Raw genomic sequence first — 13,476 nt, forward strand, 5'->3', positions numbered from 1 at the left:
CAATATGTTTTCAAAAAACATTTTGATATGACTATTTTGGGTCATTTCAATATTAACCAGGAAAAACAATTTATCTAAATTAGGCTTTTTTTTACACCTGACTGATAAGGAGACTGTGCATACCCATGCAAGAATACTATTTTACAAATAGTATTCTTAATTAGAATGAAGTCTAATCTAAATAGATAAAAACAAAGGAGATGTGTATTTAGGTGTAAAGCTACATGTGGGATTTTGGTTCTAGGCAGTCCTAAAATTTCATAATCTCAATAATAGACTGAGAGCCCTTTGTCTTGAAGTAACCAGGATCAAATTTAAAAAACCTGTTCAGCCACCAATCATCCTTCCAGTGGGTGCAAAAATATATAGTTAGAGAAGATAAACAATATTTGATAGCATAGCAAAGTGACTATAATCAACAATAAGTTAGGGTATACTTTAAAATAAATAAAAGAGTAGACTTGCAATGTTTCTAATACAAAGAAATGGTAAATGCCTGAGGTGATGGATACCCCAATTACCTTGATTTGATTAATTCACATTGTATGCCTGTATCAAAACATTACATGTACCCTATCAACATATACAACTATTATGTACTCATAATAATTAAACATTTAAAAAAATTTAAAAAACTGTCAAACTAAAATCTTAGGAAACCAGTATAAATTAGATAGAAATGTTGTTGAAGTATTAGTGTGATTAGCTACCATATTTAATTTGCTAAAATTTTCTAAATTTTTAAGTATTTAAAATACTTTTGCATTAAAATAAAGAAATGTATAAACATCCCTTAAAGGTTATATCTTTTTTTAAAAAAAAAAGGAGAGTAAATAATATCTTGAAACTTTCCTTTTAAATATAACACATCTACATATCTTACATATTGACAGTAAGCTTCAAGAAAATTATATTCTTGCAATGTCTTCAGTAAGAAGAGGTACTCTCCACCACCCAACATTCTGTCGAATTTATCTAACCAGTTAATTTTGACATAGGAATAGTAAATTAATTTTCATGTTAGTTCAAACAAAAACGTACAGCTAAGAAAGAGATAGATCAGTTAAAAAAATAAAGCAAAATCCACCCTAAAATTCCAGAAATAGGATGTTTTTAGTTAACACTCTCCCTTTTAGTAGCTTCTCTTTTTAGTATATGATCGTGAAAGATCACTTACACTCTGACCAAAAGAACTAGGACATACATGAGGAAAATGTCCATGTATAGATTTAAAATATGCAAGTAATTTATGAAACTCCTTTTTTCGTTAAAAATTCAAATAAATTAATAAGAATCTTTTACTGCCTGCATATTCTTCAAATACACTGTTATTACTGTAAAATTCACAATACAGTTAATATTAACTGTTTTAAAATTTTGCATACAAATCTTTGCATTTGATAACATACAATCGAAATGAAAATTATCTTCAAATTGATCCTACTTTCTATGTGACCCTGTAAAATTGAATGTATGTTAACGCTATGGTCACTTTAAATAGTCATAGACATGGTATTCTCAGGACATACAACTTATTTTTACCAATATTTTGCAACATCAAATGAGGGTTCCTCCTGCATTGAAGCCATGGTAAATTTTGCACTTTCAACAGTCTTAACACCCCACCCACCCCCTGTTTCTTAGCATATTTCTTAAATTCCTGCAAGAAATTGCCTTTGAGACCAAAGATTTTGTTTTCTGCACTTCTTAAGAGGTATCAAATCTTCATTGTTCCATAGATATTTACAAGCAGACAAAATGATCTAAATACATGTCTGATGTACCATTTCGAGTCTAAACTGAAGTAAAATGTAAGTTATAAGGAATTTTATTTGCATGTCCTAGTGTTCATTCTGAAGGCAAAGAGTTCCAAAATTATTCTAAATTTTTTAAAAAGTAATCTAATCTTAGGGCAAATTGTTTTAAGCAGAAAATTCAGTTTGCCATGCATGTACTAGTATATATATACATATAAAATACAGTTTGTTAAATGTTTTCTGTAAAATATAAAAGCTATGTTTATGCTGTTCTTCCACATATTTTAACACTGTAAGTATATGTTAAATGTTTTATTATGATATGCTAATGTGAAATTTATATACAAATATATACACATATATTTATAATATATATTTGTATTAGTAGCATATTATACAAGAGTGATTTAACTTTATCTTAATTTTTAAGGAAAATATATATGGTTAAAAGGAACAGTCATTTACATGAGGTCCTAAATGAAGTATAGTGATTCAGCTCTCATTTTCCTTTCTATAAATAAAAGGGCAAGAATGTATGTGTCTTACATTGGTTGTGAGTTTTATTATCACTCCATAGCCCAAACTTGAGAAAGAAGATTATAGACTTGCAAATTTAAGAGCTTTACTGGGATAACTGTTGGGGATCTTGGTTTACAGAAAGCTTAATTTGTCTTTCAGCTTCATGAGCCACACCACTAAACTCTAGTCCTTGGTGCTATGCTAGAGGAGCTATTAAAAATTAGGGTTAGGTATCCCTTTGAAAAACACCTGGAGTAGTACTCCAGGCACTTATAGTGTGTCTGCTTTATCTCACAACTTGCAAAAACGCAGAAAATATATATTTATAACATTTGTCATTTGAAACATTAAAAAAGGAATAAAAGACAAATTAGAACATTTGAGTAATTTTAGTAATTATGCAAATTGTTTTATTTAATGGAGAACTAAAGCTATGGTCACTTTAAATAGTCATCCTTGTTATGCCACAAACTTGAGTCTAGTCATGTATCAGACCACATCATCACTGGCAATACAAGTAGGTAGCTTAAAATCCCATCAATAGAGTCAACTACATAGGAATCTGTCAAGTAATACCCTGACACCCACTGCTCTTTGCTATTTACCCAAGTTAGCATTTTCCTTCAGAGGTATTCATAATTATTTTCTAACCAAAATTACCAATGTCATTATCTCAATTGCTGCCTTAATTTTGCTTTGATAAGCAGAATTAATATTTATTAAGGACCTACTATATATCCTGATTTTTCTTCATGCCTTCAAAAATTGAATCTCTGAGGGCAATAATTTAGAAAAATGATAATGTCACTAGTCACATGATCATTTTAATCCTGTATGTATTTTTATTTACCAACAAATAAAAATCATTCCCTTCATTTCTAAATGTTTAAATGATTTTTTAATAATTCAGTGTATGCTGCTATTAGATGATGAGAGGTAAGGTATGCTTAATATATAATGTGAATTTAAAAGTATATACTTTACATCAGCTTAATAAAATGGAAAAGTGATAATGTAACTCCTAGGGGGAAATTATATAACAACTACAAGAATATTTTTCAGATCATATAACTTTATTTAACATTAATACGTTGTTAAACTCATTGGTTAAAACCACCAAGCAACATGCATCTAAATGACAGCCTATTAATATCTTTCATTGTCTATATATTCATTAATCTGTTAACTCAATTCTCAGCTGTCATATTTGCTGTTTTCATTTTGAACCCAATACAGACTGTCATGGGGCTCATTATGAGAAGAAAATGAATTGATTTCCTAGGAAGATCATTGAACTTTTTAATGCCAACATAGCAATTAAGGGAAAAAATAATTCATACACAGAATCTATGCCCCAGAATGCATGCAGATTCTGGAAAAAGCTGACATGCACAACAATAACATTTGTTTTATTTATTTATGATATTCTTGTAAATAAATCCTTTGCAAAATGAAAAATAATCTTATTTGGAAATAGTATTATCCCTGATTTTCATAATATTACTTTTATCTGGAAATGAATATAGTAATATACCAATGACAATTTGAAAGAAGCTTTTTTACATTTCATTGGCAATGACATATTTTATACAGATAGCTTTTGAGGCACTAAATGTTAGCAAAAGTTAATTTTAATTTATTCTTAAAAAAGACAAAAACGGCTTTGCTAGCTTTGTGCTTTTATCTAACTCTATACAAAAGTTAGTTAAAAAAATAAAGGTTACCCTGAAGAGACACTTTTTTCTAAATGAGAGAAAGAGATAAAAAGTAACATAGAAAATGTCAAATATATTATTAGGAAACTATGATGAAGCCTTTCACATAAGCTTAGTCTGTTTAGAAAAATATGTTGCAAAATTATTTATAATCAGATTTCAATCAATTTTACATATATTATACGATTGCTTATCAATTATTTCTGAAAACCGTGTTTTGTATAATTATTTGGACAAATGCTAACAGTAATTGCATTAAAATTTACTTGTCTACAACAGATTGATAAAATATTCTACCACATTCCATTTTCTTCCAATGGACTCAAAGTTGAGTTTCTCTTAATAATTTGCTTAGCATTAAGAAAGAATACTAAAAAAAAAAATATAAACTCCCTTTAATTTAAATTTGCATTCAAGAAGTTCTTGTCTGATATAATTCAGCTGATAAATATGAACCTATGTGTTTATCAAATCCCTAAGAAGATTATCTAAATCAACTCCGTGTAATTACCATTCACCATCTGTTCCACCAGGGCCTGAGCTGATCTGCTGGCATCTTGCAGTTTTCTGAACTTCTCGGCTTTTTCTCGCTCTATGGCCTGCAGCATGATAGCAAAGGTGAGTATTTCAATACAGGGATTATGAATCTACACAGTAATTGTAACTTCTTACTTGCCCTTTCAAGCCTTAAGATACTTCACTCTGTCAGCTTATCAAGTGAATCTTAAACTTTTTTCTCAACTCTTTTGGCACCAAAGCATCAAAATGGCAATAAAAGCACAAGCTATTTTCATCCTTAATTGCTGGTATTTTAATAATAAAATTTCTACTCTTAACTTTTTTTACATTATAGTTTCTGATACATTGCAATGTAAGACTGCAAAAAGGCAAACCATAACAATGAAAGAGAAAATGTCAGATTGTTAAAATAGAACCTCTCTTTTAAAGATACACCATTGAAATTACTCTTAAATAACACAAGTATATATATATATATATAGTATTAAAATCTAATTGAGAATCCAGTAAGTATATGAAATAGAAAATAGTACACGAGCATAAATAATTTTAGCAGAAAACACATATATTTAAATGTAAGACTGTAGGCTAATTTTTCTTTCTAAAATAGTCAAACATTATTTTCATGGAAAATGGGACTCATTTTCAGAGAGCTTTCTAAATCCCTTTGTTTATTCCTCCTAATGACAGTAAAATTTTGAACAATAAATACAAAATGATTTAAATTAACAAAAATCAGCATTATACACTATTGAGTTTAGTTAGTATCTCTACAGAGATATAAATTTTAAACCATGATGAAGAACTATATTACTAAAATCATTAAAAATATGTGGCTATAATATTATATAGATTTAAAAACATAACTATTCAAAGAAAAAGAAAACTATAATGCAATTAACATACAGTAACACTTTTGTGACTAAATAATGGCATTATAAAAAAGAGTTTGAGGCATGAGGTTACTCTACATCAGACTATTTTTCAAAACTTTATTTAGATCTACAGGCATTTTAACAAATGTTCCTAGGTGTAATATTAGAGGTAGTAGGGCATATAATAGATATATGCACACGCTGCAGTGTTATTGAGTAGAAATTTGTGCAAAGATGAAAATGTTCTGTATCTGTGTTGTACAATATGATAGCCAAAAGCCATATGTGGGTATTGAGCAGTTGAAAGTTGGCCATTATGACTGAGCAAATGAATATTTAATGTAATCTAATTTTATTCATTTTAACTAAAGTTTAAAAAATCCATGTGTCCAGTGTTAACTGTAATTGTACACTGCAAATCTAATGTCTTCCCTTTAGAAGCAAATATTAAAGATATATAGATAGAGATATCATACAAAGACAGATAGAAATGTCATAAATACTTTCAGAAAAGTAAGTAATCATCTACATGGCTATTTCTAAATATAACAAATGATAGAGATGCTGATAAAATAATCCACATATTTTACATACCTGAAACTACTTTATAATTTAAAGAAATAGCTACAGATCAATAAAGGTTTTTTAAAATTATTTTTAAAGACTTTCATAAGTGGGAGACCAGACAATATCGGACCTACAAGCCTTGACATAAAGCCACAGTGTTCAAAGACAGTGCATATTCGCAAAAGAATAAACAAATTGGAACAGAATAGAGAGCCTAGAAATAGACTCACATAAATACAATCAAGTGAACTTTGACGAAGGAACAAAGGCAATACAATGGGGAAAAAAGTCTCAACAAATAGTGCTGGAATAACTATACATCCACATGCAAAAAACTGTATCTAGATACAGACTTTACACCATTCATAAAAATTAACTCAAAATGGATCACAGACTCAAATATAAAATGCAAAACTATAAAACTTGTAGAACACAACATAGGAGAAAATCCATATGACCTTGAATTTTAATGACGACCTTTTAGGCATAATACCAAAAGAATGATCCATGAAAGGACTGATAAGTTGAACATCATTAAAAATAAAATTCTGCTCTGTCGGAGATGTCATCTAGAGAATGGAAAAAAAGCCACAGACTGGGAGAAAATATTTGTAAAAGACATATCTGATAAATAACTCTTATCCAAAATATAAAAAAAAACTCTTAAAACTCAAAAATAAGACAACAAATGACCAAATTAAAAAATGGGCAAAAAAACCTTAAAGACACCTCACCAAAGAAGATGTACAGATGGCAAATAAACAAATGAAAATATGTTTCACATCATATGTCATCAGGGATTGAAAATTAAAACTACAATGGTGTACATTTGCACACCAAAATCCAGAACATTGAGAACATCAAATTCTGGGAAGGATGTGGAGCAACAGAAACTCTCATTCATTGCCGGTGGCAATAAAAAATGGTACAGCCACTTTGGAAGACAGTTTGGAGGTTTTATACAAAACCACATGTGTTACTATATAATCTAGCAATCATGTTATTTGGTATTTACCTAGAAGAGTTGAAAACTTATGTTTACACAAAACCTGCACACAAATACTTATGGCATCTTTATTCATAATTGTTGAGACTTGGAAACAATGAAGATGTCCTTCAGTATGGATAACTAAACTGAAGTACATATAGACAATGGAATTTTATTCAGTGCTATAAAAATGAGCCATCAAGCCATAAAAAACATGGGGAAAGCTTAAATGCATATTACCAAGTGAAAGAAGCTAATTTGAAAGGAAACATACTGTAGGATTTCATGTATATGACATTCTGGAAAAGTCAAATCTGTGGGAAGAGTAAAACACTCAGTAGTGGCCAAGGGTTGGGGTTGAAGGAGGGATAAATAGGCAAAGCACAGATTTTAGGGCAGTGAAATTATTCCATATGATATGGTAGATACATGTCATTATAAATTTGTTCAAAGTCACAGAATGCGCAATACCAAGAATAAAAACTAATACAAAAACTATGAACTCTGGGTAATAATGATGTGTCAATGTAGGTTCATCTACTGTAACAAAGGTACCACTCTGGTGGGGCATGTTGATAATGGGGCAGGCTATGCTGTGTGGAGGCAGGGGTTATACGGAAAATTTCTGTACCTTCTGGTCAATTTTGCTGTGAACCTAAAGTTACTCTAATAAATAAAGTGTATTAAAATATCAAAAAAATGTTTTATGAATTAGGATTATTGGATTTCATATAAAGAGTATAAAATGCTAAAAGATCCAATCATCAATAAAACAGACTTTAATCTGGAATGGCTCTAATACAGAAAATACTAATTAAAAGTGAGAATAAATGAAGAGTGAAATGAAACACTAAAAGTTATAGTCTTGTTTTCTTTTATTTTTAAATACCTGTAGCCTAGTTGTAAAATATACATTTTACATTGTGCTGTGAAGGGCAGCAAATGAAAACTCAGTTTCATCTCATCAATCAAGAAACTCTGAAGGTTATAGACACATTTTAATATCTTGGAATCTACTTGAAAGTTTCAAAGTACACATATCGCGGTATTTTGTTATTATATGTTCCCAGTATCCCATTCCAATTAGCAGGTGAAACTTCTAGATTGTCTTGAAATTCAGTTTCATAAAGACAGTATTAGGTTGTTTCTACAAACATGTAGACAACCATGGAAGGTTCTAATCTGCTGGTTGAACTGAAAAGGCCATGAGAATAGTGTAGCCTATTAAAGATAAAATCCCAGAAGAAGCTCCAAAATTCACATTTTCTCAACTCCTCAAGTTTTGTGTTCTAAATTTTCTGTCCTTAGCTGCTTATGGTGTACTTGTTTTCCAATGCTTAAATTTCGTCACATTTAAAAAATAAATGTTACCTGTAAAGCACTCTGAACACTTTAGAAGAGAAAGAATAAGCACATTTAAGTAAATGCATAACAACTATTGAGAAAGACAGGAAGATTTGAGATGCCCTGGATTTGAACTACATGACAAAAAAAAAAAAAATAGAAAAGAAAATTACAAAAAAGAAAAAATACTTACGCCACAAGACAATACAAAAAAAGAACAATGACAACAAACTAAGCAAACCGTTGTTCTCTGACTTAAAGTTTAAGAGTTATCCTCTCCTCTCAGAGTGGTTTCTATTTTATCTTCATTGAGTTTTTGCTTTTTATTTTCCACATGAAATAATGTAAAAAGTAAAATTATAACACCATGTGGTCTTCATAAATAATGAAAATAAATTATCAATGGCCTTCTAATTTCATTATCATAATATCTTTATTCTAAGCTTAATAGAATAATCTATCAGTATCATATTTTGTTAACCAACTTATTCCATTTATTCTAATTTAAATAATAACAATAACCACCACCACAACAAAACAACAATCTATAACAGGCACTATTACTCTCCCATTTTGACAGAGAAGTGAGGCACAGAGAGGTTTGTGGAAAATTTGAAAACACTGGCATGACTACATTAAAAATGAACTTTTTTACACTGTCTACCAAATTACAATTTATGCACATTATTTCACATATATTCATAGTTATTGTGATATGGAGTTAGCATTATTTTGTTCCATTTTATACAAAATTTAGCATCAATAAAATTAAATCATATATCAAAGGTCATAAAATTAGAAAGTTAGGTCCAATATTAGAACCCTGCCCTACTATTTACAATTTAAGCTCTGTTTCAGATATACTCTTCTGCTTCAAGGGTTATTGCAATGGACATTAACCAAATAGGCTTGAGCATATAAGAATACATCTAACAGCAAAGGCGAGCTTTTGGTTTGGATGTAGTCAGGAATATTCAAGATATTTAACCATTAATTCAGTATGGGCACCAAGATATCAGAAGAAATGCCTGTTCACTCACAATGGGCACTGACTGACAGGCTATAGGCTGATTATCAGCTCTATATAGCTCATGCAAACTGAATAACTAGTACATGTAGAGACATAGATCCTAGAAAGAAGCAGTTAATGGCCTCTGCATACTTGTCAATGTTCAGATGATATCTGGGTTTTATTAAGTCACTTCACTGTAAAGTGGAATATTAGAAAATGAAGAAGATATAGGCACACATGTGCCATGAAGAGTGAGAATGAGACAATGGAAAGCCCAAAAAACATTTCATTGCAGATACAGCTGTATATAGTTGATTAAAAATAATAAAATGTAGGGTAGCAAGGAGATGTTAAAGAAGGTAATGTAAAATTTAGGAGTCACTTTTTGCTCAGTTGGTTTGATTTCTGTCTTTACTCTTCACTAGCTGTTTGACCTTATTAAAGTCATTCAACCTTTCTGAGACTCAGCTTTTAAAAGCAAAATAACAATGTAGATATCTACCATCCAGTGCTTTTGAGGGGATTAAAGGAAGCTTGTCATTTATTTATTTCCCAAAGTGAGATAATTGTTTGTAGTAAAATGGGAGACTAGGAATAATTAAACTGGTAAAAATGGCATGACACAAAATGAGAGTATATCAAACTGGAATATGTGCTCATTCTAGTAAAAGGTGATCTAAAAAATCTTAAAAAGTTTAGTAATTCCTCATCCACCTCCCTGCTTTGACTGCTACTAAGTCTATGCATGTGACAAAATTGCATGTGTTTACCATAAGTTTATATAAATAAGAAAAAAAGATTTAGGAAAAAAAATTTACACAGGTGCTAATTAGAGTACCTCGCTCATGGAAATGTGTGAGAAATACTCAAATAACCACATATAAAAAGTGTTAACAAAGTGGACTAAGTAAACATCACCAAAAGTCCCCATTTATTCTGGGACCTACCGACCCATATATTTGTCCTAAAATGAAATATATGAACTTCTGTTTTAAAGTATAACAAATCAGTGTTTCCATCTTCCATTTACTCACAGAAACATGTATAAAATGCACAAAAAACAATAACCAAAATGAAAGTCTGAAGAGAAATATGTTGCTGGAAAAGGGAGGAATATTCCTTACTTTAAGGAATCCTGGGCTACCAAGGAGGAACATTGGCCTTTCATGGGTCTATTTTGCAAAGTAAAAACTGGTTCAAAACAAAATAAAACAAACAAACAAACAAAAAACAAAAATTGTGATATGGAATCAGCATTATTTTGTTCCATTTTATACAAAATTTAGCATCAATAAAATTAATGCTAATTAATTTTCCTCACAACTATTACCTTACACAGTCCCATCAAAATTGCTGTTATCAATGTCACACTGGCCTCCAGGCTACATCATTCAATGGTGATTCTCAGTCCTCAGTTTACTTACCGGTATTACCATAATTTGAATCAGATAATTCCTTTTTCTTCTTAAAATTATTTATTTAATTTGGCTTCTTGGACTACTTGCATACAATTTTTCTCTGACCTCAGGGGCCACCCTTACTCAATCTCCTTTGCAGGTTCCTTATCATCTCCCTGAGCTCTAACTTTGGAGTATTTTAGGGCTCAATCTATGGTTTCCTTTGTTCAGGCGAAAACTTAGAATCCTCCTTGACTCTTCTCTTTTTCTCAAGTCCACACCTTCAGTCTATCAATAAATTCTGTTGACTTTAACCTCAAAACCCATCCAGAAAGTGATGTTACCATTGTGCTACTACTACCACATTAGACAAGGTACCTCATCATCTCTGGGGGTGGGGTATAGGTGTTTCATAATAGGCCACTAAATGGTCTTTATACTTTAACCTTTGTTCTTTGATTATATATTTTCAGCACAGCAGGCAGAAGCAGCTAGTCACAACAGGAGGCAGTTCTAATACAAAGTCTACATCTCTAGTACTAAGTAAAATCTCAAGTCCTTATCATGGCCCCATCTGATATTAACTTCCTTAACCTCTCTGAATTTCTCTCCAGCAATTAAGCACCTTGATTATTCCACTGTAGCCACGCTCTTTGCTGTTCCCTGACACAATAGGCATGTTCCTGCTACAGGGCTGTCCATTTAGTTTTGCCCATGCCTGCATGGTCTTACTTTGTGAATTCTTCACTGTCTCACTGGTCTTTTCTCATATACGACTCTTTTTAGGTGGCCTTTACTGTCACTCCATGTACACACACACAAATACACAGACACACAAACACATACACTATTCCTAGCTATACATAAAGTGGTCACAGAACCAACCCATGGGGATAGATACTGCAAGCTCAGTAAAGGGAGGTTAGATTAAATGAAATTATTCTAGAAAATGCATATTAGATTAGGATCTAGGCACATCAGCCTGTTCTCCAGCTCAATTACTAATAACGACAATAAACAATTACATATATTGGCCTGGGCTTTAAGGAAAAATATGAGCTAAAAATGCATATTTGGATATGTCATTAGAAAATACATGGTATTTGAATGGGAATGAATGAGGACACCCAGGGAAGAAAAACAGGGGAAGGAATGTGGAGAGTATCAATATTAAAGGAAAACTGAGATCTGTGGAGATAATCCATGTAGAAAACAGAGAGCACCATATACTCTTCCACAAGTCAAGGCTTAATGGAATCTTATCCTTTTCTTCCTGTTCCATGGCTCTGATCCTTCTCTCTTTCTTTCTCTCTCTCACACCCACAGTCAAATATATATTTATATTTATAGTTGTATACTCTTTTCCCTTGTTTTGAAGACCAAGGATATCAGCTAAATACTTTTCAACCATGGTCTCCCTTTTATTCTATGCATTTCATCTATAACCTTAGTCCAAATATTTATAGTCAAATTTTAGTCCTCACTACTATACAAAAAGTTCTTTTGTGAAAGTCATCAATTTCCTTCTTATCAGGAACAATGCTTCTTATAGCATTAAGTCCTGATATCTATGTCTACATCCTTGAACTCACCTTATTCATGAAAACATCTCTGCCTTTCACATTATTATCTTTCTCTACTCTTTTTTTCCCAGGAAACTCATCCAGCTTCTCTGTGTTTGTTTTTTCTATGTATCTCTATTCCTCATGTATGTATGTGAGTACATACATATACATATATTTTAATCTAAACATTATCCATATTTTATAATAAAGCATATAGTTTTAAAATTATTTTATCAACATAGAATATCTAATTTTTACTCAATATATGTTTAATATATGACCATATATTTACAAATTACTACTCAGATTCTAAAGTAGTATATAAAGTTTCAAGTAAAGAATATAGAAGCTAAAAAGGCATCAGTGAAACATTCCATCAAAAATTTGTTCTTAATTATAAAATATAATATGGCCTCATGAAAATTCTTAGAGATCATGAGGAAATTATGAATTCAAAATGTGTAACTTAAAGTGTTAAATTAAAGGCAATTGAGTTGTATAATATAATGATATAAAGAAAACATAAAAGTAAAATAATTTTAAGCAAAGTATAAAACAAGGGAAGTTCATTAATTCTTGAGTAAATTGATTAAAAACTCTTTCTGACTTCTCTTGCTCCTTCTTTATTGGCATCTCTTAAAAGTTTCCTCCTTTCATGATATCTTCTCTAATAATATGAAAGTAAGTTCTAGATTCCCCATGGTCCTACCCTGACTTTAGACATAATTAATATTCTATTCACTTATTCTATAATGAAGTTTTACCCTTTAACAGAAAAGTAATTTATTCACTCAAATGTTTATTCAGAAGTTGTTATAACCTTCATTTTGGTTATAGAGTCTGTCTTAAAAGGTGCCTACAGAGCTGAAAAAAGCAATTATTCATATAGTCAAATATGTATTTGGTTATGTATCAGGCACTGCATTAGACACTGGGATACCAAAAACAAAAACAAAACAAATAAGCAAAAATCCAACACCAATTAAGTTTTAGTCTCTGATTTCCAGAAACCAACAATCAAATCAATGGGACCATGACTGGAAATTAGTTAGGGTAAGAAAACAGGAATCAGATCATTGTAGGCTTCATGAGAGCAATATGGATACAGCCAAAGACCAACAGAAGCACACCACTAGATTAACAAAGTTAGATAGATTCTCATGCTGTAACAAGAGAGATGGCATGTAATAGGGAACTATGGGCTGTGTCTCTAAGAGG

At 31.0% G+C, this 13,476-nt stretch overlaps 1 protein-coding gene across 9 annotated transcripts in view; it reads right to left on the minus strand.

Annotated features, from left to right (window-relative positions):
* The window catches only part of DMD (dystrophin), a 2,109,452-nt gene that overhangs the window by 1,334,516 nt on the left and 761,460 nt on the right, over nt 1-13,476 (minus strand). For all 9 annotated transcript variants that reach the window (XM_012756891.3, XM_012756894.3, XM_012756895.3 and 6 more), the window contains one exon: nt 4,503-4,590. In XM_012756891.3, coding sequence (XP_012612345.1) covers nt 4,503-4,590 — 88 coding nt within the window. The remainder of the gene's footprint in view (nt 1-4,502; nt 4,591-13,476) is intronic.

This window comes from Microcebus murinus, chromosome X (assembly GCF_040939455.1).
Source record: "Microcebus murinus isolate Inina chromosome X, M.murinus_Inina_mat1.0, whole genome shotgun sequence".
NCBI classification, from domain to species: Eukaryota; Metazoa; Chordata; class Mammalia; order Primates; family Cheirogaleidae; genus Microcebus; species Microcebus murinus.